Genomic DNA, 27,351 nt, shown 5'->3' on the forward strand with positions numbered 1-27,351 from the left:
ATAAGTGACCTGGAAGACAGAATGGTGGAATTCATTGATGCGGAACAGAATAAAGAAAAAAGAATGAAAAGAAATGAAGACAGCCTAAGAGACCTCTGGGACAACATTAAACACAACAACATTTGCATTGTAGGGGTCCCAGAAGGAGAAGAGAGAGAGAAAGGATCAGAGAAAATATTTGAAGAAATTATAGTCGAAAACTTCCCTAACAAGGGAAAGGAAATAGCCACCCAAGACCAAGAAGTGCAGAGAATCCCATACACGATAAACCCAAGGAAAACACGCCAAGACACATAAAATCAAATTGGCCAAAATCAAAAACAAAGAAAAATTATTGAAAGCAGCAAGGGAGAAATGACAAATAACATACAAAGGAACTCCCATAAGGTTAACAGCTGATTTCTAAGCAGAAACTCTACAAGCCAGAAGGGATTGGCATGATATACTTAAAGTGATGAAAGGGAAGAACCTACAATCAAGATTAGTCTACCCAGCAAGGATCTCATTCGGATTCGATGGAGAAATCAAAGGCTTTACAGACAAGCAAAAGCTAAGAGAATTCAGCACCAACAAACCAGCTCTACAACAAATGCTAAAGAAACTTCTCTAAGTGGGAAACACAAAAGAAGAAAAGGACCTACAAAAACAAACCCAAAACAATTAAGAAAATGGTCACAGCAACATACATATTGATAATTACCTTAAACATGAATGGATTAAATGCTCCCACCAAAAGACACAGGCTCACTGAATGGTTACAAATACAAGATCCATATATATGCTGTCTACAAGAGACCCACTTCAGACCTAGGGACACATACAGACTGAAAGTGATGGGATAGAAAAAGATACTCCATGCAAATGGAAATCAAAAGAAAGCTGGAGTAGCAATAATCATATCAGATAAAATAGATTTTAAAATAAAGAATGTTACAAGAGACAAGGAAGGACACTACATAATGATCAAGGGATCAATCCAAGAAGAATATATAAATATATATGCACCCAACATAGGAGCACCTCGATACATAAAGTAGCTGCTAACAGCTATAAAAGAGGAAATCGACAGTAACACAGTAATAGTGGGGGACTTGAACACCTCACTTACACCAATGGACAGATCATCCAAAATGAAAGTAAATAAGAAAACACAAGCTTTAAATGACACAATAGACCAGATAGATTTAATTGATATTTATAGGACATTCCATCTAAAACAGTAGATTACACTTTCTTCTCAAGTGTGCACGGAACATTCTCCAGGATAGATCACACCTTGGTTCACAAATCAAGCCTCAATAAATTTAAGAAAATCGAAATCATATCAAGCATCTTTTCTGACCACAACGCTATGAGATTAGAAATGAATTACAGTGAAAAAACCGTAAAAAAACACAAACACATGGAGGCTAAACAATACGTTACTAAATAACCAAGAGATCACATAAGAAATCAAATAGCAAATCAAAAAATACCTAGAGACAAATGACAATGAAAACACGATGATACAAAACCTAGAACTGCAAAAGTTCTAGCGGGAAGTTTATAACTATACAAGCCTACCTCAAGAAACAAGAAAAATTTCAAATAAACAATCTAACCTTACACCTAAAGGAACTACAGAAAGAAGAACAAACAAAACCCAAAGTTAGCAGAAGGAAAGAACTCATCATCAAGATGAGAGCAGAAATAAATGAAACAGAAACAAAGAAAACAATAGCAAAGATCAGTAAAATTAAAAGCTGGTTCTTTGAGAACATAAACAAAATTGATAAACCTTTAGCCAGACTCATCAAGAAAAAAAGGGAGAGGACTCAAATCAATAAAACTAGAAATGAAAAAGGAGAAGTTACAACAGACACCGCAGAAATACAAAGCATCCTAAGAAACTACTACAAGCAACTCTAGGCCAATAAAATGGACAACGTGGAAGAAATGGACAAATTCTTAGAAAGGTATAACCTTCCAAGATTGAACCAGGAAGAAACAGAAAATATGAACAGACCAATCACAAGTAATGAAATTGAAACTGTGATGAAAAATCTTCCAACAAACAAAAGTCCAGGACCAGATGGCTTCACAGGTGAATTCTATCAAACATTTAGAGAAGAGAAAACACCCATCCTTCTCAAACTCTTCCGAAAAATTGCAGTGTAAGGAACAGTCCCAAACTCATTCTATTAGGCCACCATCACCCTGATACCAAAACCAGACAAAGATACTACAAAAAAAGAAAATTACAGACCAATATCACTGATGAATATAGATATAAAAATCCTCAACAAAATACTAGCAATCAGAATCCAACAACACATTAAAAGGATCATACACCATGATCAACTGGGATTTATCCCAGGGATGCAAGGATTCTTCAATATATGCAAATTGATCAATGTGATACACCATATTAACAAATTGAAGAATAAAAACCATATGATCATCTCAATAGATGCAGAAAAAGCTTTTCACAAAATTCAACACCCATTTATGATAAAAATTCTCCAGAAAGTGGGCATAGAGGGAACCTACCTCAACATAATAAAGGCCATATATGACAAAACCACAGCAAACATCATTCTGAATGGGGAAAAACTGAAAGCATTTCCTCCAAGATCAGGAACAAGACAAGTATGTCCACTCTCACCACTATTAGTCAACATAGACTTTGAAGTCCTAGCCATGGCAATCAAAGATGAAAAAGAAATAAAAGGAATACAAATTGGAAAAGAAGAAGTAAAACTGTCACTGTTTGCAGATGACATGATACTATACATAGAGAATCCTAAAGATGCCACCAGAAAACTACTAGAGCTAATCAATGAATTTGGTAAAGTTGCAGTATACAAAATTAATGCACAGAAATCTCTTGCATTCCTATACGTTAATGATAAAAAAATCTGAAAGGGAAATTAAGGAAACATTATTTACCAATGCAACAAAAAGAATAAAATCCCTAGGAATAAACCTACCTAGGGAGACAAAAGACCTGTATGCAGAAAACTATGATACTGATGAAAGAAATTAAAGATAATACCAACAGGTGGAGAGATATACCATGTTCTTGGATTAGAAGAATCAATGTTGTCAAAATGACTATACTACCCAAAGCAATCTACAGATTCAATGCAATCCCTATCAAATTACCAATGGCATTTTTTCACAGAACTAGAACAAAAAATCTTAAAATTTATATGGAGACACAAAAGACCCCGAATAGCCAAAGCATTCTTGAGGGAAAAAAACAGAGCTGGAGGAATCAGACTCCCTGACTTCAGATTACACTACAAAGCTATAGTAATCAAGACAATACGATACTGGCACAAAAACAGAAACATAGATCAATGAAACAAGACAGAAAGCTCAGAGATAAACCCATGCACCTATGGTCAACTAATCTATGAAAAAGGAGGCAAGGATATACAATGGAGAAAATACAGTCTCTTCAATAAGTGGTGCTGGGAAAACTGGACAGCTACATGCCAAAGAATGAAATTAGAACACTCCCTAACACCATACACAAAAATAAACTCAAAATGGATTAAAGACCTAAATCTAAGACCAGACACTATAAAACTCTTAGAGGAAAGCATAGGCAGAACACTCTATGACATAAATCACAGCAAGATCCTTTTTGACCCACCTCCCAAAGAAATGGAAATGAAACCAAAAATAAACAAATGGGACCTAATGAAACTTCAAAGCTTTTGCACAGCAAAGGAAACCATAAACAAGACAAAAAGACAGCCTTCAGAATGGGAGAAAATATTTGCAAACGAATCAATGGACAAAGGATTAAACTCCAAAATATATAAACAGCTCATGCAGCTTAATATTAAAAAAACAAACAACCCAATCCAAAAATGGGCAGAAGACCTAAATAGACATTTCTTCAAAGAAGACATACAGATGGCCAAGAGGCACATGAAAAGCTGCTTAACATCACTAATTATTAGAGAAATGTAATTGCAAAACTACAATGAGGTATCACCTCACACCAGTTAGAATGGGCATCATCAGAAATCTACAAACAACAAATGCTGGTGAGGGTGTGGAGAAAAGGGAACTCTCTTGCACTGTTGGTGGGAAGTTAAATTCATACTGCCACTATGGAGAACAGTATGGAGGTTCCTTAAAAAACTAAGAATAGAATTACCATATGATCCAGCAATCCCACTACTGGGCATATGCCCAGAGAAAACCATAATTCAAAAAGACACATGCACCCAATGTTCATTGCAGCACTATTAACAATAGCCAGGTCATGGAAGCAACCTAAATGCCCATCGACAGATGAATGGATACAGAAGATGTGGTACATATATACAATGGAATATTACTCAGCCATGAAAAGGAACAAAATTGGGTCATTTGTTGAGATGTGGATGGACCTAGAGACTGTCATACAGAGTGAAGTAAGTCAGAAAGAGAAAAACAAATATCGTATGTTAACGCATATATGTGGAAACTAGAAAAATGGTACAGAGGAACCTGTTTGCAGGGCAGAAATTGAGACACAGATGTAGAGAACAAACATATGGACACCAAGGGGGGAAAGCCGCAGGGGGGTGGGCGTGGTGGTGTGATGAATTGGGCGATTGGGATTGACATGTATACACTGATGTGTATAAAATGGATGACTAATATGAACCTGCTGTATAAAAAAATAAATAAAATAAAATTCAAAAGAAGAAAAAAAAAAAAAAAGAAGAGGGATCAGTTCTCTTTCTTCTTAAAGAAACGCCTTACCTCCAAAAGCCATGGCTTTAGTTTTCTATCCAACAAAATATCAAATCCCAGGACTTCGAAGCAGACACTTTCACTTCCTGGAGGTTGACCAGGTCTGCACATTCGATATGCATGAAGGACATGAGGTTCTGCTACAATCAGAGTCTTTACCACCAATTCCTGTAAAGATTGTGATTAAAAAAAAAAAAAAGATGAAAAGCCTTATTTCTTTGTATCTCATTTACATACATGGAAATCAGGCCTGGACTTGCAAACAAGCGTCCTGGCCAGGTTCACAGAGCTCTGTGGCATCTAACCCCTGCCACTGCTCTGACTTCATCTCACCCAACTCTCCCCCTGCCCACTGTGCTGCAGCCATGCTCCCCTTCTCTAGGCCTCTCACACTAGCTGATCCCTCTTCCTGGAACACTCTTCCCCCAATATTCCCACGTCTGGCCCCTTGATACTCAGAGAGTCCTTCCCTGACCCCTGAGTCAAAAGTAGGCACCCATACATCATTCATTACTGTGTCACTACACAGCATAGGACCAGCTGATCTTTTTCTTTTTTTTTTTTAAAACAGAGTCCTTGTCTATATTATTTACAACCCCATTCCCAGTGCTTAACAATAGTGCCTGGCATTTAGTAAATGCTCAAGATCACCTGTGAACAAATAAAAGTTTATGAATGCGGCTTGTATTTGTTAAATAAGTAAGGTAGGATCACAATGCTTGCCTTCTCAGAAACCATACAAAAGGCGAGGGGATGGGAGGGAAGACAATTCCAAGGAGAGTAAACTATTTCACAAACAACATTATAGAACCTCCACCTTAGACAAAGCCTGAAAGACCAAGAGGACAGAATCTAGGAGAGTTGGGTTTCTCTGTGCAGTGATGATTCTGTTGTTCATAAGGTTTATCTGAAATCAGAGTACTGCCAATTAACAAACTAGTTTTCAACATTTTCTGTGAGAACACGTAATACTACTAGGGTGAGTTACTAATGCTAATAAAAAAAAAAAGTTGGTTTACCGAAGTCTGAGAACAAGCTATGGATTGTGGAAAAGCTGTCTCGCTGGTTTTTGCTTAGAATATACTGTCTTTTTAACTCCCATTCTACAGGTACAGGCAATATAGCATGGCAGTTAAGAATATGGCTCCAAAGTAGACTTTCTGGCTTTATCCCAGGCTTTGCTACTTGTTAGATGTGCATCCTCAGTCATGTTGCTTAAATTTTGTCTCATTTTTCTAAAATGTAAACTGGCAATAGCAATAAAACCTGCTGCAAAAGACTGATGGAAGGGCAAAATGAGACTCCATGTAAAACTCTTAGCATAGTGCCTAGAACAGAGTAAACCATCAAAAGGGGTTAGCAACTTAACTACTATTGTTATATTTATTCTATTATTCTTCTGGAATTCCACCTCATATATCTGGTCAGACAGGAACATTCAGCTGCCTGGTGGGAGCAGTATTTATTATGAGAGAAAGAAATGGAAGATGAAGTTAACCTCGCTGTTACCAAGAATCCCAACCCAGAACGTATTTGGGGATATCAGAGATGCCACAAGAGGCTGTTCTTAGAAAATTCTATTCAAAATAACTAATGTGCGGTAGCACCACAGTATATGAGGATAAAAAGAAAAGTCCACGTTATATAAATCTTGAGATATTACTGAAATCACCTGAGTAGGAAAAAAAAGTTAAAACATTGACTAGTAAGTGTCTATGTGAAACAAGATAGGTGGGGAGATGGGGGGGCAGGGTGAGGGGGAATGAATACTTAGACTCTGGATTACAAATCTGTGTTTTTACTACATAAAAACAGCACACTTTTAGGAATGCAGAGGCAAGATTGCAGGTATATGTGAAATCAGGAATGATACAACCAAATACAAATTCCACTAATCAAATCAAATTCCACTAATGCTTTTGAGAATTTCCAACATTGCTTTGAAAGATGACTTTGTAGATTTGTACCTAAAGTATATAAAAAGCATTCATTAAGGATGATTTTATGAGTGATTAAAGTCATTTTTAACCTCCATGGCCTGCTTTTCTATTGATTTCTTATTTATTCTTGACCAGCACAAAAGCACATATATCTGTTCTTCATCAAAGGTATTGCCGAATGTTAGTTTTCATATGCAGACAGCTACTTTTTAGAGAAATTACCATCAATAAACTAGTCACTGAAAAAAAGTTCTAAGTTAAATTCATGAAATTAGTAAACTATTAAGATAAAAATTTATTGCACAATTGCCTTCTTCATCTCCTCTTATTTTCTTTTTATACTATCCTATTGATTCACCTTCAACAGACATCTGTAAGTACATGCAATTCTTAACAACAAAGGCAAATTTTAAAAGAATTGCATAAGTGCAGATAGTTTGACAAGATAATTGTAAGAAGGTACTTGGAAAAGTTAATGTTATTATTTATTAATTGGTTACTTATAGATTATTAATACACATTTTAACTAATGTAGGCAAGAATGATGCAAAATTTACCCATTTATAGAAATGATCATGCAATATATCAGAGCTTAATAGGCCCACAATTGCTATGTTCAGGTCACATCTGAAAATTATATTTTAAGCTCTGAGGAGTTGATTTCCATACTCTTATTAGTATTAGTCTTAGTTGTATACCTTGTCCTAATTCAATTATGTGGGGAAAGTACCATTTAAAACCAATGTCTGTAAAGCTAATGATATCCATTTTTCTCTCTGACTGATTCTCTCTGTACATTCCTCACTAAGGCAACCCAATAGATTCCACCTTTTCACAAAGACTTCCCTGAACAATCAAACTCATAAGAAGTGAAGAATCTGGTAAAGAAAAAGAATACCAGAGGGCATCTAAAACTTTCTTGGTCTCACTGAGCTAGTCACCAAGTGACCCATTCATTAAATCATCCAGGTATCACCAAGTAGATCTTCCATCATTGAGCTATTGTATCAAAATTGCAAATTTTACCACTTTGATGTTTCTGACCCACATGATAGTAAACTATCATTATTAGAATATTTTTTGGAATTTCCAAAAAACTGGCCTTGATAAAGTAAATAGATAAATAAACGGCATTGTTGGAATCAAATTTCTTGTTTGGATGTATCAATATTTAGTCTCTCAGGAAGACATAATAGAAAGTTAACAAGTTGGTGAGAATCTGACCAAATGCAAATGACAAACTTTAAAATTTGATGGAACCCCTAAATTTTTAAAAATTTGAATTTGTTGCCAACATTTATAAATCAGGAGACTTAGGGCATCTATTGACAAATTAGAGAATGAGGCACACTGGGCCCAAAATACCATATGGCATCAATAGGCTGGTGCTGAGTGGTATCTATCCCCTTTAGACCTCTTATGCTTCTCAAATGACCACCGTTCTCAGCCTGCCCTATTTTCTTCTATCCAGACTACTTAATTCCTTTTTACTTGTCTGACAACTAAGTATATTCGGGTTTACATTCTGTGAGACAGAAAATAAGATTTTAAAAAAGATTTAAACTAACAAAACACGAAGAAAAGGAATAAATATAATGATGCTGATTTTTTCTCTGATTTTCTCAAGAGAACCAAGTTCAACCAACAATGAACTTTCACATCCATTTTCCACGATATTTTTATTTAAATATATATTATTTGTCCCAGAAGTCAAATTGTATAGCCCTAATCATGTTAAGTATTTTCAACATACTTTTCTTAACTATGAATACCATTTTAATATTTCTGCTAGGATTAATAAAAGGGTCTGTTTCACCAAGGTTATCTTCTCATGCGTGTTTCCTTTTCTCTCTTTACCCTTACCATTTGGAATTTCATCTACTGCCATGGCTTTAATTATCCATTACACCTCATACATACACTTTTAACTGCCTGCTCGACTTTTCTACATGAGAGAGCATTTCAAGTTTAACATATCGAAAGCAGAATTCATCATAGCTTCATGCACTTTTAAAAAACTGAGTTCAGGTGTCAATGCCTCCAGGAAGTCCTGCTATGCCCATCCACTCAAAGCTACTATATGTGGTCTTCCTCTACAACCCCACAGAATCCAATGTATGCCTCTGTTTTTGTACATGCTACATTGCATTTCATTAACAATTTATGTGCAAGTGTTCCCTACCAAACTCTTGAGTTTTTTGAGGCTTGGAGCTGTATCTTATAAATCCTCAAATTATCAGCCAGGGATAGGCTTATATTATGGGTTCAATAAATGTTTACTGAATAAATGAATAAATGAACTAGCAAATAAGTGAATAGAACTCTTTTCTCTCATCTGCAAAACTAAGCTCTATATCTTCTCAAAATAAATTCCTTCCTATTCTATTTCAAATAATGCCACACCCATCCTCCTTATAATTATTCCTCAAAACTGCAGAAAAATATCTGAATACTTCTTCCCCCCTCCCCATTCTGAACATTCAGTTAATCTCAAGGTCGACTTCATTGTCACCTCTTTTATTGTGGTTCAATTCAGGCCATTCTTTTCCCTGAAACTACTCCCAAATGCCCTCCTCTACCTACTTCTGGTCTTCTCTCTAACCCATCCTATACCCATTGTCAGATTTATCTTTCAAATGCATGGTCTTTGGCCTTATTAATCTCCTCCCTTAAAAACTGAATGAATCCTTACTGCCTACCAAGTGAAGCCTTGATTTCCAGACCTAAAACTTGGTTCCACATATCTTTCCAGCCATTAAAACTTCATGTATCTCCCACAAATATGATACACGCCAACCTGGGCCACTTTGAACTATTTTCATACCTCCATGCCTTTACTCACTCTTTTGCCTCCTCCTAGCATTCCCTCTTTCCGATCCGAGCAGTAAAAGTAGTACTTATCTATTAAGGTTCATGACAAATTTCACTTTCTTCATAAAAGCACACTTTATATGCCCAATCTAATGTAATCCGTTCTTTATTTAAAATGGTTGATGATCCTTTCAATTAATATGAGGAAAGACAGTTAAAATTGTGAAATGGTATAATCTTACTGAAATATCACTCCAAAACTTAGCAACATCATGTTGATTTGCTTGTAGGAATTCTGTAAACCATTTGATGGAACGTTTGCTGCCTTTGTTTTCAGTTTCATCCCTTTCAAAATGCTCATTGTGCTTGTTCACAGAGTAGTTTGTCAGATGCATATATAACTGGGTCTGTAACAAGTCAGAACCAAAGTTGTTATCACCTATGAGACTCTAGAACCATGAAGTTTCACAGAAAAGAAAGCATCCAAAGAGGAAAGACAATTTAAAGTTTAAAATATACATATTCATAATTTAATGATTATAAAGGTAATTTTCAAAATGCAATGGCACATTTTTCTAAAAAAGGTTGTGAAAGTAGTCACCTACAAAGTTACTTTGTATATGATTGAAAATTTATCTACCATAGAAAGTATGAAAATAATAAGGATATATAGAGTAATTAAATGAAAATGTGAAAATACATATTGCTAAGCATGAAAAATGCTGTAACTTTGAAGTTTGTTTTTCTTAGTTGGTTTGTTTTTAATGTTTTTCTAAAATTTTCATCCTAACTTGTTTTGGGAAAGGAATTTTCTGAGAGAGTATTCTGTATCTTTTCAAACAAAGATTTAAAAGTGAAAGCTCAAGTAAGTAGCAGAAACCTAGAGGCAGGATACCAACCTCAACCTCTGCCCTCCCATCCTGACTGGAAGATCACTGTAACTTGTTAACATGACAGAGTGCACTCAGAGTCAGCAGACAGAAGCACCACACGATGCTGTACAAATGTCTAAATGATTAACAGCAAATTTATAGTGCTCCATACTCGAGTTCTTAGGTCTTAGTCTCTCTATATTCTTATGTTTGTTGACAATGTTATCCTCAAATAAACTTGAAAAAGAATACAAAATTTAAAATTTCTCATAATTGTCAATTAATATACATTAATAGTTCCTTATCAACCTATCATAAACATTCATGAGGTCTGTAAATCCCACCCTCATGATCCTACTCCCAGAAACCACTTTAGATAACAATGTTGCATCACAATGAATACATACTTTGGGCACATCATTACTATTCTGATTTGTCAATAACCAATGATATTTATATCATATTTTATTTTCACTGCAGTTACTTAAGTCTACAGTATTGAAATCTTTGAAGCAAATATGCAGAACTGATCATATGAGCTACATGTTGTTTATTAATCCATATGCCCACCAGTAATTAAGAATTTTTTTGTTCATTGAACAATATTTAAGGAGCAACCACCACTGGCAGGAATGTGTGCTGTGAACTGTGGACACAAAGATTAACAAGGCAGACATAGTCCCTACCTTCATGAAAATTATCACTTTAAACTAAGTGATACTTAAAAGAAAGGGCATAACCTCATACTTGTCTAATTTTAAGTGTTTGATTTAAAGAAAAAAAGGAAATTAATCAAACTATAACATTTCTTAGTTTCCAAAACAGAAATTATTTTTGTTTGGAAAATAATTTTTTGAGGAGCTCTCCATTTGGCAGGAATTTCTTAAAATAAATACTAACAGCAGTAATAAAAACTCTAGCTATCCTACTGGAAAAGTGAATAAGAAATAGAACTTTGCATTTTTCTTAAAACATTATCTTTATATGTAGCATTGGAAATTCCACAATTTCACATCTACCTTGACAAAAATCCCCTTCTAAAGAGTTCATTGTCAGTTGGACATTTGCCATAAGGAGAAGTGATGGCAGCTCTGAATCAAATAGCAACCTTCAATGCATAAAAAGTAGGTAACTATTCTCCACCCTATTTTATAGTGTATAGGCTCAAAATAATGAATTGGAATATACAGAACATTTCAAGGATTGACTGACTGCTACACGGGGTGGCAAAAAAATTTATGTTTATTATATTTCAATTTCTGAAATTCTCTCTTATGATTTCCTTACATGTAGCTTATCAATATACAGCTCATGAGAAAATGCACACTATTTTAAAGATTGGAAATATGAAGAAGGAAAAAAATATGAAGCAGTCTGCTGTCCAAAACCAACCAATGGGAGCATTTTGGTTTACTTTTTCCACCTTTTTTCTTAAACTTATCTTTTACGTAAGAGTGATCTCACTTTAGATAAAGTTTTGCACTTCACTTTTTAAATTTTTCATATCTTCATGTAGGAATTCAATCATGAAATTTTAGAGCTATATGAGGAACACTGATGTTTATACAGGAGAATATCATTTTTCATACATGTGAAAACCAAAGCCAGGAGATTATGTGACTCAAGAGCACTTGGCAAAGCAAAACCTAGAGGCCACGTTTCCTGACTCCCAATCTTTCAATATGATTTCCTAACCCAGTGTACTTAAGCAAATCACATACATCCAACTTAAGAAATTAGAATAAATCACTTTATCACCTAAATGAGCTTTCAAGTCTTACCCTTTCCTATCTCTTCCCTCTTTCCTCTCAAAACATGACTATCTGCCTTACATATATATCATCTAGTCTTACCCACTCCAACTATTTTAATTATAATCTATAAACTGACAAACCCCAAATTACGCCTGTAGCTCAGTTCTCTCATCTGAGCTTCAGACCTATACTGTATATCCAAATGCCAATAGTATAGATCCATTTGGAAGTCACAGAAGCATCTCAAATCAAACACATCAGCTTTCTGCAAAACTTTAAAAGCTCCTATACTCCCTATCACAGTGAATGTCACCATCCACCCAACTGCTGTGCCAAAACTCTTTTGAGTTTTATCCTTAATTTCTCTCTCTCTTTCCCTTATTCTACAAATCAACCTGTCGGTATATCAGTGTTACCCATGGTATCGTAAATATATCTGAAATCTGTGTTCTTATTCGTAGCCCTGCCCTACTATCACTTCAAATTAAGTCATCTTGTCTCTCACATGTGGTTAGACTAGAATACAGCTTCTTGTCTCCCTTACTCTAGTCTCCCCCATCCATCTACAGCCCCATCTCACATTCCCCACACTATAGACCAGGTTACCTTTTTAAGACAAAAATCTCATTCCTTCTTTCCCTTGTTTAAAATCTTTCAATGCTTCCCTTCTTCTTATGTTAAGTTCCAAAATCCTAGCCATGATCTACCAAGATCTGGCCTCTGGGACTCTCCATCCTGATGTCAGAACATCTATCCTTTCTTAGTCTGTACTTTAGCCATATTGAACGTGTGTGCTCTCTCCAGACATATCACTCTCCCTCCTACCTCTGGGCCATTCTTCTACCTGGAGTCTTAACCCATCCCACCCCACCTCTAACTTAGCTAACCCCTCACTCTTCAGATTTCACTTTACAAACTCCGTCTCTAACTGTATCTCCAACTGAGTTAGATGTTCCTGCTATGCTCTGCCACAGCATTCTCAGTTTCTTAAACCATTACACTTACCACTGGGTATTATAATTGCTTATTTTATTTTCTGCCTCCCCACTAGATTGTTGCTTTTGTGAGATCAAGTACTGTATCTGTCTTGGTCACCGTTTTTCCAAAACCAGCAAAATGTCTAGAATGCAGTAGAGTTCAAACATTTTTTGGAGATTGGATGTATCCACACCTTATGACCTTTGAAGAGATGATTCTTTCTTTTATCTTCCTTTCCTGTAAAAACTCTGACAGTTCCCTTATTCTTCCTTTGCCAGGTTTACAACATTTTTTAGTTAATTGAACGTAGCAACATTTATGATTAGTCATTTAATTTTGGAAAATGACCACTCAATGTAGTCATTTATGTTCATAATATTATAGAAGAATTATAACCAGGCTTTTGACAAAAATGGGAAACAATCCTTAATTAGGTGTAATTTTTACTGTAATTAGTAGATCCAAAAATAGAAGTAGAGGTTAACTAAACTTATAAGTATAGATAATAAACTACGGTTTGTCTCTCATAAACTATAAATTACATTTATGACTTTCATGATAAATTATGATAATAAATTATAGTTTGACCTTCATAAACTACACAGTTATGACTTTCATCAATATGTTATGGCTACACAAAGATAATCTTAATGGAAAAATACTTACAGAAATCTCCACTTAATAGAATTAAAAACGTACTATGAAACTGCCAATTTATGTCTCTACTTCACAATTGATCAACATAAGTTTAAAATCTTCTCTTTTGTTCCAACAAAATATAATACCTTTACTTTCTGATAACTTTTGCTTTCTCTGTTTCATGTACTTTCTCCCACATTCTACATGTTTAAACCATACCTTTCATACAAAGCCTGCTCAAATACCACCTCTCCCATGAGAAGCTGAACAAAACCTATTCCTACACTCAATTCTATAACACTTTATCTGTATTTCTCAATGGCATATTATTTTAATTTGTATTTCTGTATCAATCATTTCTATCCAGGACCACTACACACACATATATACTTTGAAATCCATCCTCATGCTCACAGAACCCAGATGGGGTGTATTTTCCTAATTAGCCTACCTGGAGCAGCAGGCACTTTTTTTTCTAATTTCCACAAAGCTGTCTTAAATTAGAGGTGGTCTTATTTATGCATAAAATTCTTCTAGACTATAAAAGCCTGAGAGGAGGAACTTTGTTCATTTAACATTTATACACAATGGGTGTTTTAAAAAATAGATGTTGAATAAATTAATAAAATCATAGTGTCTGATATCACTTACCAAATTGGTCTCATTAGGTGGAATGTACTTCTCTGTTCCCATTCGCACAAGTCCATCATGGTAGAGAAATACTTTTAGTGGATCACACGATGTTACCAGAATATAAATTCGTAAATCAAACTTGTAACCTTCCATTAGGAAAGGCTTTTCAATGTATTCTTGAACAATCAAATGATCCTGAGATGGAAGTTTGTCACCATTTCTTATCAAAGAAATCCTAAATTTACAGAAAAGATTAAAAGAATAATTTGTTATGGAGTCAGGATTTTAACAAAGTTATAGGTAATACTCAAGAGGAAAGTGGTCCCGTCACATACACACACACACAAAATACAGCATAAAAATACTGTCAGAAGCAACTTTTTTAGAACCATGGGTACTAACCAAGGAAAATGTAATAAAAAAAAAAAAAAAGCTGAATCTGTGTAAAAGAGATTCCTAGCATTTTAACTTACTCTGGTACCACCCCCAACCCCCAGCTCAGCAGTGGCCTTGAGCAGTAACCCATGTTCCCAGTACAGGTACTGGTTCTAGAGGCAGCAGAATAGACATATTCTTGTGGTTGTTTTGTTTGTTTGTTTGTCTATTTGTTTAAATCAGTTCTGTGGTTCCCTGGACAATCTCAAAGGTTTTCTTTTATCTTGTCTAACTGAAAACTCTCACAGTGCTGAGGCAGCTACTTGGCGGGGGGCAGAGACAAATGTTGAAAACATTTAAAGACAAATGTAGTAGTCCCTGCAACAAATAGCAGTTGGGAAAAACAACAGACTAACTGAAAAGATTGGGGAAAAAGACAGGAATGACAATCTTAGGGGAATAAGGGCTTTGAAAAGCTCTCACATATTTCTGGGATTCTAGAAGGTCATATGAATGCCCAGGGCTAAGTGCATGCTCAGGAAAGACCTGAGATGGCCCTAAGCTCTTACCTCCAGCTACCCATCAAGCTCTGTCAAGTAGGAAGTGAAGGCTAAGGCAGAGTTATAAACTACCTAGCTAAGTGTTGAGGGCATGCTCCAACACACACACACACACACACACACACACACACACACACACCCCATCTGCAAGGATTGGGGGATATATATATATCTATACCTATATCCATATATACACACACACACATATATATGTATGTGTGTATGTATGGATATAGGTATAGATATAGATATTTGGTTCCCAGTGTTTAAGGAAAATTCTATTCGATTACTAACAGACTGAACAATTACACTGACCACTGACTTAACAGAACAGGAACTTCAGAGGTCACACACAATAAAAAATACAAACTTTACAAAATTATTTCAGAAAGGCCACTAAACAAATAAACATCAAATAGAACAAATGGTAACAAAAAACCCAGTAGAGGAGGGGGAATCTAATTGTCAGAGTTGCTACATTACAATACACAAAATGTCCAATTTTCAACAAAATATCATGAGTCATTCAAAAAAAAAAAAGTATGACCCATACACAAAAAAAATTCTCAATTAATAGAAACTATACCTGAGGAAACCCAGATATTTGGCTTACTAGACAATAAATTATTTAAATCAACTATTTTAAATTTGTTCAAAGAGCTAAAGGAAATCATGTACGAAGAACTGAAGGAAACCATGGGAATAATATCTCACCGATGCAGAATATCAGTAGAGATAGAAATTACTTTTAAAGGTGGTGGGGTAGGTGGGGGGAACCAAACAAAAATTCTGAAGTTGAAAAGTACAATAACTGAAACAAAAATACATTAGAGGGGCTAAACAGAAGATCTGGGAAGGCAGGGAAAGAATCAGCAAACTTGAAGATAAATCAATTGAGATTAGTCTGAGGAACAGAAAGGAAAAAAAATGAAGAAAAATGAACAGAGCTTAAGAGCCCTGCAAGACAACATCAACACACTCATAATGGGTGTCTCAAAAGGAGAAAAGAGAAAGGGGCAAAGACTCTTTGAAGAATTAATGGCTGAGAATCTCCCAATCTGATGAAAAATATTAACCTACAAATCAAGAAGCCTAATAAACTTCAAGTAAGATAAACTCAAAGAGAGCCACACTAAGACATGTTCTAATCAAACTGTCAAAAGCCTAGAGAAAAAAGAGAAAAAAAGTAGCAAGACAGGCCACTCATCCCACCCAAGGGATACTCATTAAGATAAAGAGCTAATTTCTCATCAGAAGCAATGGAGGGCAGAAGACAGTAAGATGACATATTCAAAGTGCTGATAGAAAAAGAAAAAAAAACTGTTAACCAAGAAATCTATATCTGACAAAATATTCAAAATTGAAAGAGAAATTAAGACATTACCAGATAAACAAAAACTGAGAGAGTTTGTTGCTATTATACCTGGCCTATAAGAAATGCTAAAGACAATCCTTCAGGCTGAAGCAAAGGGACACTAGGCAGTAATTCAAATCTACACAAAGAAATAAAGAGCACCTGTAAAGATTACTACATAGGTAAAAATAAAAGTCACTACTAGTGTAGTTTAGGTTTGTAACTGCTTATTTTTCCTGTATTATTTAAAACACAACTGCATAAAACAATTATTATAAATCTATTTTGATGGGCACACAATATATACAGGTGTAATTTGTGACAAAACATCATAAAGGGGGCAGAGGCAAATAGAAGCAAAGTTTTGTTGTTTTTGTTGTTGTTTTTACTGTTAAAAGTAATGATATTAATCCAAACTAAGTTGTTATAAATGGAGATGCTAATTGTAACCCCAAAGCAACCATTTAAAAAATAACTCAAGGGACTTCCCTGGTGGCGCAGTGGTTGAGAGTCCGCCTGCCGATGCAGGGGACACAGGTTCGTGCCCCGGTCTGGGAGGATCCCACATGTCGCGGAGCGGCTGGGCCCGTGAGCCATGGCTGTTGGGCCTGCGCGTCCGGAGCCTGTGCTCCGCAACGGGAGAGGCCACAGCAGTGAGAAGCCCACGTAATGCAAAAAAAATAAAAAAATAAAAAAAAATGACTCAAAAAATATATAGTAAAATAAATGACAATGAAATTAAAATGGTACACTAGAAAATACCCATGTAATACACAAGAGGGCAGAAATGGAGAAATAGAGGTATGAAAACTATATAAGACATAAAGAAAACAAATAGCAAAATGTCAAAAGTAAATCTTTCCTTATCAATAATTACATAATAAACAAGAATGGATTAACTCTCCAGTTGAAAGACAAGATTTGGCAGAATGTATAAAAAATATGGCCCAACTACATGCTGTCAACAAGAGCCACACTTTATATTCAAAGACTTAAATAGGCTGAAAGTGAACAAATGGAAAAGATATTCCATGCAAACAGTAACCAAGAGAGAACTGAAGTGGCTATACTAGTATCAGACAAAATAGACTTTAAGACAAAAAGTACTCCAACAGACAAAGAAGAACAGTAATATAATAATTTTTAAAATTCAATGCATCAAGAAGATATAATAATTATAAACATATACACCTCACAACAGAGCTCCACAATATATGAAGCAAAAACTGATAGAATTGAAGGCACAGATAGACAGTTCAACAATAGCAGTTGAAGTGTTCAATGGCCCCCACTCTCAGTAATGAACAGGACAATTGAACAGAAAACCAGCAAGGAAATAGATATATTCTACAGATGAGTGAGGTGTACTTTACCTATGTACTTCTGCATTGCATGAGATAAACCCTGGCAGCACAGTATGTATAGTATACTTTTTCAGCTATTTTATTACTGTAGTCAATTCATATTATTAACTATTTACACTAACATTAAATATATATAAAAATGAATTTTTAACATAATTTTTAACATTAAAATTGAGAAAATGTGAATTTCAATTATCCTCCCCAAAATGTTTACCTTGATACTAACATAGTGAACCAAATCTACATTAAACAATTAATATACAATTTCCACTAACACTACATGTTGTTTGTCATTTAAATTACTAAACCATAGTTTAAAATAAAGTCTGATTAAATTATTAAATTATGATTAAAAGTTAAAAGGAAATGTGTTGAACAGTAATTTACCTGGCAGCTATATTTCCAAATATCTTTTTTCCCCACAGCACTCTAAATCAAAGATAAAAATTACTTGTGTTTTTATTAAAAGTAGCCTCAGCCACATTTTCTTTGAAAAAGTAAACAGCAGAAAACTAACATAAGAAAGCAAAAGTAAACAGGAATATTAAGTTGTATAATCTATCCCCAGCTAACATGTCTAGTTCTCAGCACTTTAGCTTAAAATGTGTTCTACTCATCTTCAATCCAATTACCATGGCTACGTAAAGAAAAAAATTATTTGTAAAGCAAAGAAAATAGATATTTTGTGCTTAAGATTTTTTTTAAGATGAAAACAGTAACACCCTTTCCATTTCATTCACCAACTCAATTTAGCTCTATTGTATCAACTGATTTTCCTCTCCAAGCTTACTCTAAAATTATGATGAATGCAAATTTCATGTTTAAGAAAAAAATTAGAAAATATTTACTTTTCTCTATTTTGTAGTCTCCTATCAAAGTCTCACAACCTGTTGATTAAATTTTTAGATTGAATTATTGAAGTCTCCAGGACAGGGTAAAAGGGCTCATTAAATATTTAGTTCCAAAAAAGCAAAAGTTAGAAAGTTATTTTAATTTTTTTCATATTAGTACTCAACCATGAGCAAATGGTCACACTTATTCTTTCCCCCAATTTTTTAAAATTTTTATGTATTCCACATGAAAAATACCTACCCATGACCCATTGCACCATTAGCTGGTTTTACTATAAAAGTCTTCTGCTTTCTTTTTTTCTTTAATTCTTTCATATAATTCTGAAATTGTGTATATTCAGCAGGGAAGATCCATGTTCGAGGAACAAAGGTATAATCCAGAGGTCGGGACTTGATCATTCTGTAAGTTAGAGATAATATGAAAAGTAATTTCTATTCAAACTTATCTAAACTTTCTTTCTCTGTGCTACTGACATTTACTACAAGGATTTAAATTCCCTCCATTTCTTCATTTATTGATCCATTCATTAATTTTTTAAATGCCTATTAATCATCTACTATATGTTAGGCACTATTCTAGATACTAGGGATACATTAGTGGAAAAAATAGACAAGAATTTCTGCCCCATGTACTAATTTACATATTAGTAGATCAAACATTTGAGTATATACTACGTGTTGGGCACTGAGGATTAACATGGTCTCTGTTCTAAGGAATTTACATATAGGCTATTAATTAAATACAGTGTGATCGGTGCAATAAAGCTACATAAGGCAAGGTAACGTGGAAGGCGGCATTAACTCTGCCTCCGGGATGCGGGTGGTTAGTATGGTTCACAGCCAAGTGCCATTCATATTGCTTCTTAAAAGATGATTTGGAGTTTGCTGGGTCATCCATAGGGAAAAATTTTAGATTGCCTTTTACCCCGGTGTTTTCTGGAGTTTTACTACTTTTGTGAGAAAACCATTGAAGCCTCTGAGTCAGGTTTTGTTTACATCAACTACATCTACCTATACATGTAGTTTTATGGCTACAGTGTATGGCCTGACATTTTTGTATTTGCTATAAATCAGGCTGCCTATTTGGTACATAACTTAGGGATACTGATAAAATACTAGGTATAAAATGTTTGCTTTTGATTAATCTAAATGCTAATTATTTGGTACATATTGATTCCCAATAACAATTTTAAAATTCTTAGAAATATTTTAAAATATTACCTATTAAAGAAAATCTGATTGTTTCAAAAAGTCTTCTTTATAAATGTATGAAAGTTTTTTATAGATGAGTAGTCACTGTTTCCAAACGAGATTAGTTAAAACTAAAATGGGACCATAGTATATAATATGCACAGAAGCAGGGCCTATACTGTAAGACTAGGGTGTGGAATATATAAGCCCCCTGGCTTCCACAACTGGAAGGTCATACAGTTATCATATTTCAAGTGCTCTTTCAAGAGAACCCTATAAAAAAAAGTTACGTTTCCACTATGAGAAGGAAAATAATCACCAAATCCACCCGTCAAATCCAAAATAAGCCAACCAAGTAAATAATCTCAGTACAAAATAGGCTAACATTGATTGCTTTGAAACACACACACACACACACACACACATCTAAAGGAAGCACGATAACAGTGCTAATGTACTTGTTTTTATTCCCAACACCTTTACATGTATTTATTATAGTTTAACAATAATGTGAAATTAGATCAAGTTAAAGCTTTAATAGAATACACTTTAAAACTAACCATGAGTTGTTTATGAATGATACCATTCTTTGTTATATTTAGAAAAAAATCCAAGCATACAATTTATCAACTTTCTTAAAATAAAAAAAATCTAATCAACAGAAATATAAGCTGCACAAAAATTCTGCAGTATATTAAGTATAACACTTTACCTGTTAACAGTTTTTCCCATGAAAGCAGATTATTACTCTAAATAATGGTCTCTGAGATAAATATGTGTGCATGTATCCCCGGGTAGGAACATATACATGTGTGTATGCGTATATGTGTGCGCACAGGCACCTATTACAGTGCCTGGCTCATATTAGATGCTCAATAACCAGTATTCTGAACACACACATACCCACAGGCAGGATATAATGCAACAAATTAGTTCCTGCAAGGTTTAACTGAAAATAATTAAGTAGATATTGAATGCCATGTACAGAAAACTTTTTACATTTAAAAGAAAAACTTATGCTGCTAGAGAGACAGCAAGTTGCAGTGAAAAGAACTCTGAAATTCTGGAGACCGGGTTCCCACTCCAGCTCTGCTGCTAGCTATTTGACTTTGTGTAAGATATTCATGTCTCTGACCCTCAATTACCTCCTCTGAAAAGTCAAAGAATAGAACCCGGAAAATTTTAAAACACTTCTAGCTCTAAAATTCTATCTCTTCCAACAAAATATCATTTCAAATCAATATAAATTTGTGAAAGATAGCACTATGACATTCAAAATGTAATTTTTGAACAGTTCTTCTCTATTACAAGAAAATGAAGATTACTTGGTCATATTTCTCGCTAGGAAATCCTTCCTACAGATCTCCCCCATTCCTGGAAAATGGTTGATCCTCTGGAAAATAAAAAGGTCAACATTAATATTTTCATTAACTTAATGAATATATTCATTTATACTATAATACAGTTACATTCATTCTTTGAGTTTAATTTTTTTAGTAAAAAACAAAAAAACTGATGAAAATTGACTAATTTGTTGCCTACAGTCAATTTTGTATAACCCTCTACACTAACAGGAAGAACTATTCAAAATCTCAATTGTCTAAAATTCCATGTATTTGGCTTTTTTATTTTTTAATATGTTTGTATTGCGTTCCAGAAATAAAATAATGAAGCCAAATTACACATAGCTGACATTACAAGGGATATCCGTGTTCAGATCTCTTTATGCAATCTACTCCACATCGTTCATCTTTAAGCATGATGCAAAGCACCAGCCTAGGAAGAGTTTTCCTCTATCAATTCTTCCTTAAAGATGGAAAGGGGTTAAAAGTTAAATTTGAGAGGATGCAGTCTTCAGGCAAAGAGTCAGTACAACTGGACAGCAACAAAACAGGCTATTCAGGTAAATTAGAACTGAAATTTAATATGTCAGCATATTAAGAGCCTTATCTAAAGAAAATTATAATGGAATTCATATAACTTTCCTACTGACCAAAAATTGGTCATGATTAATTTCCCACCTGGTAATTTTGCAGCTCTGCAATCTTCTCCTGCTGAACAGCTGAATCACACCATATAAGGTTACTTGTTTCATCCTCATCTGGTGTTTTCATAAATCCCATTTCATCTATTACTAAACGAACTGCAAGTAAACAGTTAAGTTAAACCAAAATTAAAATACTGCTGAAATACATTCATTATGAAAATCTTTTTTGATATATATCAATTTTAGCTCACAGTATTTCACTTGTAAAATTTCCATTAGTTATAGCATAACCTTACCTTTAGCTACAACAATTTAATGCCAAATGATACTCAATAGCAACAGAGAACTGCTTTTAAGTGGCACCCAAAATCCTTAGTTTCAATTTTCTGAGATTTAACAGGTACACAACACTATTAAAGAGCTTAGTGATTATTCATAGCATAGTGAAAATACACACACAGCTGACAACACCTCTACTCAGGAGAATGTACTTCTATGGCTTTTTCATGACCTTGGGTTAGGTACAAAAGGGAAAAGATAAAAATAGCCCCGATCATTAGACCTATCCTATATTTTCCACCTCCCTAGTTCAAATTATTTTTAGCAGTTAAAACCAAGTCAGCTATATTGACACAGGATACAAAATAATGAAGCAGAATTACAGTAGGGATTTGGAAACCCTGGCCCCCCTATCTGCTCCCAACCCTCTAATCCTATGGAAAAAATTTATGCTCAGAGAAAATCTTGCTTTTTAGATTTCACAATCAACACATTGTTATCACAATTACACAATTAACATATTGACACTTTTCTTCCAATGAGGTTCAAATTTAAAATAAAGATCAGCAAATACTTAGGATAAATTTAGGTTCCAACAGAATTTGGAGTCTTAATAGAATGGTGTAACAAATTAGCAGCGCTTCGATGTTTATTTTTAAACATTTTCTTTTTACTGCCCTATATATGGGGAGATACGGTAAAAAGGGATTAATTGTCTGAATGTACTTGGCTCAAGTATGAAACTGATGACCAGACACCTGCTGGTTTCAAGTCCTAGGGACTCTTGATTTCTTTTTGGCTGAGGAGAAAGAATGGGCTTTTTATGCAATAATGCCTAGAACACAGGCATAATAAAAGAAGAGGACAGTGAGGGAGACGGATGAGGTAGGGGAAGGGATTGTTGAGGTGAAGCTGCTTTTATCCATGAGAAGCTTGATAAAACGTGGGGTTGTTCTGAAGGCCTACGTGACAACGTACAGTATAAGAATTTGGGGAAAGGGCTCTTCCTCTCTCTGCCGCAGACCACCATGCAGTGTTGGCGTCCTGAGGGCCCAAGAGCTTCTGTGTCATCTAGAGCTCGTAGGGAGGGCAAGGACCGTAGTGACACAGCCTAGGAGAGTTCTTTCACTGGCTCACAAGCAGAAAACAATGACAAGGCCAGAACCGCAGCTCAGGGGCAGACCCATTTCTGAGTGCATGGAAGTCATTGCCCTGGGCCTCTCAGAAATAACTGGGAAACCCCTGAGGAGAGAAATGGAACTGGTGGCAGTTATGGACGGAGGGAGTATAATGAGCTACTAAAATGTGGGTATTAATGTACACATGAGCTGGTGAGGCTGGGAACATTCAGGGTACATAACAATGGTGGAAAAGATCCATTCTTTCTTTAGATTCTCAAAGTCAAATTTATAAGGTCGGTCATATATAAATCTCTCTTATTATGAAATTCAAAGCTTGGAGAGCTGACAAAGTTGAACTTCAAAGAAAAATACAGTGTAGGGTATTAAACTGTCACTTTTTTTTTCAGCTAAGCTATTTAATCATATTTTTGTTTGAACTGAAGTTTTAGAAATCAATTGGCATCTTTTTAAGTATACCATCCTCCACTGCATAGAAAAGAACTTCCTTTAACATGTCAGTTCCAAATAGAAGGCTGTTGGCAGCCAAAGCCTAAACCCATGCTTTTAAATGTTGGTCTTTTAGGAGCTCTCTTTACAAAAAAGGTGAAGTAATGGCCTCAATATTGAATTTCTACCAAACCAAACTCCCCACTGGTAAAATAGAGATAACCACACCAACCATTTTTCTCACATTTCCCCTTGCATAATTAGGTACCCCCTTCTTCAATCTGTTTTGTCCCCATTTAATGAAAATTACCAAAAATACATTCCTCACAAATCTGTCCTACTTTTTTTTTTGCCTTGACCCATAGAGCTTTCAGAGGCTGTTCAGGAGTTTTAAAAATAGGAATCTATGCAACAACTCTCTGAATTTTAGACAGAGGACACCTTAATGTTCCTCAATTTAAATTTCAATTCATATTTTATTTAGGCAGTATGATACAGTAAAAAGAACACTAAATTTGGAAGCAAATTAATTCAGATTCAAGTTCTACTTTTGCCATCTGTACGATCTTGAGTAAGTTGCTAACTCTCAGTGAGCTTCAGTTTCTTCAACTGTGCTAACGGACATTTTAAAAAGTAATAATTAAAATTTCATAATGTATTAATTATAGGACTACTGTGAGAATGTAGTTCACCATTCCACAACATGTCTCCATGAGGAATTATGGGAGAAATTTCTCTCAAGACTCGGAAATAGAAAAAATTGCATTTCCCTTGAATAACCAGTATGGTTTTATCTTCTGGGCACTGTGTATTCTATAGCTGATTATGTTTCGATTATTTGTTTTGCTTGCTAGGAAGCTCAGAGTCAAACCCATGCAAATCTCTAACTATACAGGATTTCATGGAATGCAGTTTGTATTCTGATCAGCCACAAGATTCATCCTATTTTACTGTTTTTATTTTTCCTTATTTATTTTCTTATGGCTGTTAGCCACTTCAAATTCACTATTAGAGTGAGGAAAGCCAGGGAAAGGACAACAAGGGAGTAATGCAGCCTATTTGACAGGGTTACTGGAAGATTAAAGGAGGTAATTCATGTGAAAATATTTGGTCCAGGGTTATAAAAGAATTAATATTAAGACTAGTAGTGACCAAAGTATTCTACATGAGGAAACAGGCAACACCAGGGACAAAACACAAGTGTCCTGACTATGGCTTAATTATCATTCTATTATATAATTCAACCTGTCAAAGGAGCAGTAATTAAATTACAAGAAGTAATCTGTTGCATATCACAAGGTTAAATAAGGGAAAGCAAGGTAACACTTTCTCCTGGACACACAGCCAATTGTCTCTTTCCCTCCCCTATACTTAGCTTTGTATTCTCCCAGCAGTCCCTTGTCCAAGTCTCCAAGCCTGATCTAGCCAGGGCTTTTGCTAAACACAACTGAGAAGGCTCAGCAAAGAGGTCTGGAATCAGTGTGAAGAAGGCTAATGCAACTTCAGCCCTTAGAAGTGAGAGGGAACTACAGTTAAAAACACTCTCCTTTAGATCAAGTTGCTTATAAACCCCACCAGGACCTTAAAAGCAAACAGGAGGATAAGTTGACACCGCCCATTAATCACTTTGACAACGGTTATTCTTGTTTTTTCACTCTAGAAAATACGCTGCAAATAATTCACATCTCACTGTCCCACATTAACTCGCCCAAAGTTTTTTTCCTCTGAGGAACACTTGTTGAAATAGAGTATTATGGGACCTCGATACCTATGGAATATGCCATTGATTCCTGATGAACTTTGGTGCATTACTGTAAGTGGAAACACGACCCTCAAAAGTTAATAAGAGTAAGAATAATAAACATCCTTGAGATTCACATGGTTTCCTCAACTCTTTTAATGCAAAATTATTTTTTTAAAAGAGGAAGATTTTTTGAGTACTTGTAGTAGTAATGAGTTTCTCAGTGCCGGGCAGAAGTATCTTAATTTAAAGTAATTAATTCTTACCTATTCTCTCCACTGCAGATACTGCTTACATATAAAAACTAAAATTCTATTAATAAAAGGCAACAGTATCATCAAAATAATTTTTAAAGCATAGAGAGAAATATGTTCTTACTCTATTGTCAGGTTCTCATTGTTTAATATAAACCTCAAATTCTGAACTTTTCATTTTACATTTTTAATCTGTTTTAAAAATTATTTACAAAATAATGAATGTTAAAGATTAAACATAATTTTAGCCCCAAGTGAAAAATGCATTAGAATAATACAATTTTCCTAAGCACATCTGTATTTAAAGATTAAAGCTAGAACCATTGGTTTTACTGCTCATATTACTTTATACTTGACTTAAAAACTAAGTATTAATCAAAATCATATATATTTAATCCAATCCCATCAATAACTAAAAACATTTAGAACATTTAAAGAACTTTTTACAGTGATGTTCTATTTGATTACTGACATGTTAAATATCTCATAGAAAAGAAAATTTTATAGAAGCCATTCAAAAATCCATTACATAGAAGATAATTATCTCTGAGAAGATAATTATCTCTGAATTTCTATGTTGTTTTCAACATCAAATTAGTTTTTCCGACAATTATGAAAATCTCATGATTCTGAGGAGACCTACCAATTTCAAACTTTGTCCCAGCAACATTTGCTGTAATGGTTCCCTTCTTTTTCTTCTTTCTGACTTTCCTTTTCATCGTGCTTTGATAAGGCAATTCTGTATGCAGATCAAGGGGAGAGGGTCCCTGAATAACTTTAAAAGAAATGTAAACCAACCAAACATCACTGAAATAACAAAACTCCATACCAGAGAACATAAATGCCCCCCACAAGGTAAAATTATAAATTCTGATTCTTTGAGTCCCCAATTAATTTTTAATTCTTAAAAAAATTAGCAGTGATGATCTATAATACAGCCACATAATAGGAACACATGATTAAATCAAGCTGCTTACCTCTTTCTTGAGGCAAAGATGGCATTCTTGCCTGTGCCGATTAACAACAGCAGTGTGCGCTGCTGTACAAGCTCTTAGGAAACCTGGAAGGCCCGCATTAGTCTAAGTAGGATACGGCTCCAAATCACTGAAAGTTCCTATCATATTATCTTGGTGGAATCCTCAGATTTCAGGACATTGAAATTATGAGATAAGAAGGGACCTGCAAGGATTTTAAAACAAAGGCATTTAGAAAACAACTTTTATGACATTTTTTTGATATATGCCAATACTTTTCTTTTTAAAAGTCAAGGAGACATGAAAGTTAATGCAGTTAACCAACAAATACTAGTTAATTTATTAAACTTTATGTAAAAATGCCAAGCAATAGTCCCCTGTTTTTAAAAGTGCACAATCTAAAGGAGGAGGTTTTAAGTCATGTATCATATTTACATACAATAAATAACACGCTTTACACAAACAAGAACAACAATAACAATATTCACT

At 34.7% G+C, this 27,351-nt stretch overlaps 1 protein-coding gene across 4 annotated transcripts in view; it reads right to left on the reverse strand.

Moving 5' to 3' along the window:
- Positions 1–27,351, reverse strand: part of TTLL7 (tubulin tyrosine ligase like 7) — a 155,475-nt gene that overhangs the window by 75,284 nt on the left and 52,840 nt on the right. For all 4 annotated transcript variants that reach the window (XR_014293258.1, XM_082611963.1, XM_082611962.1 and 1 more), the window contains exons 2-9: positions 26,866–27,067; positions 26,532–26,663; positions 22,081–22,202; positions 21,385–21,452; positions 19,110–19,268; positions 14,383–14,599; positions 9,731–9,895; positions 4,747–4,905 (exon numbers count right to left, since the gene is read on the reverse strand). Coding sequence is in view for 3 of the 4 variants with exons in the window: in XM_082611963.1 (XP_082468089.1) it covers positions 4,747–4,905; positions 9,731–9,895; positions 14,383–14,599; positions 19,110–19,268; positions 21,385–21,452; positions 22,081–22,202; positions 26,532–26,663; positions 26,866–26,890 (1,047 nt within the window). In the remaining variant the exon portion in view is untranslated. The remainder of the gene's footprint in view (positions 1–4,746; positions 4,906–9,730; positions 9,896–14,382; positions 14,600–19,109; positions 19,269–21,384; positions 21,453–22,080; positions 22,203–26,531; positions 26,664–26,865; positions 27,068–27,351) is intronic.

This window comes from Mesoplodon mirus (genome assembly GCF_964341445.2).
Source record: "Mesoplodon mirus genome assembly, chromosome: 3".
Lineage (NCBI taxonomy): Eukaryota > Metazoa > Chordata > Mammalia > Artiodactyla > Ziphiidae > Mesoplodon > Mesoplodon mirus.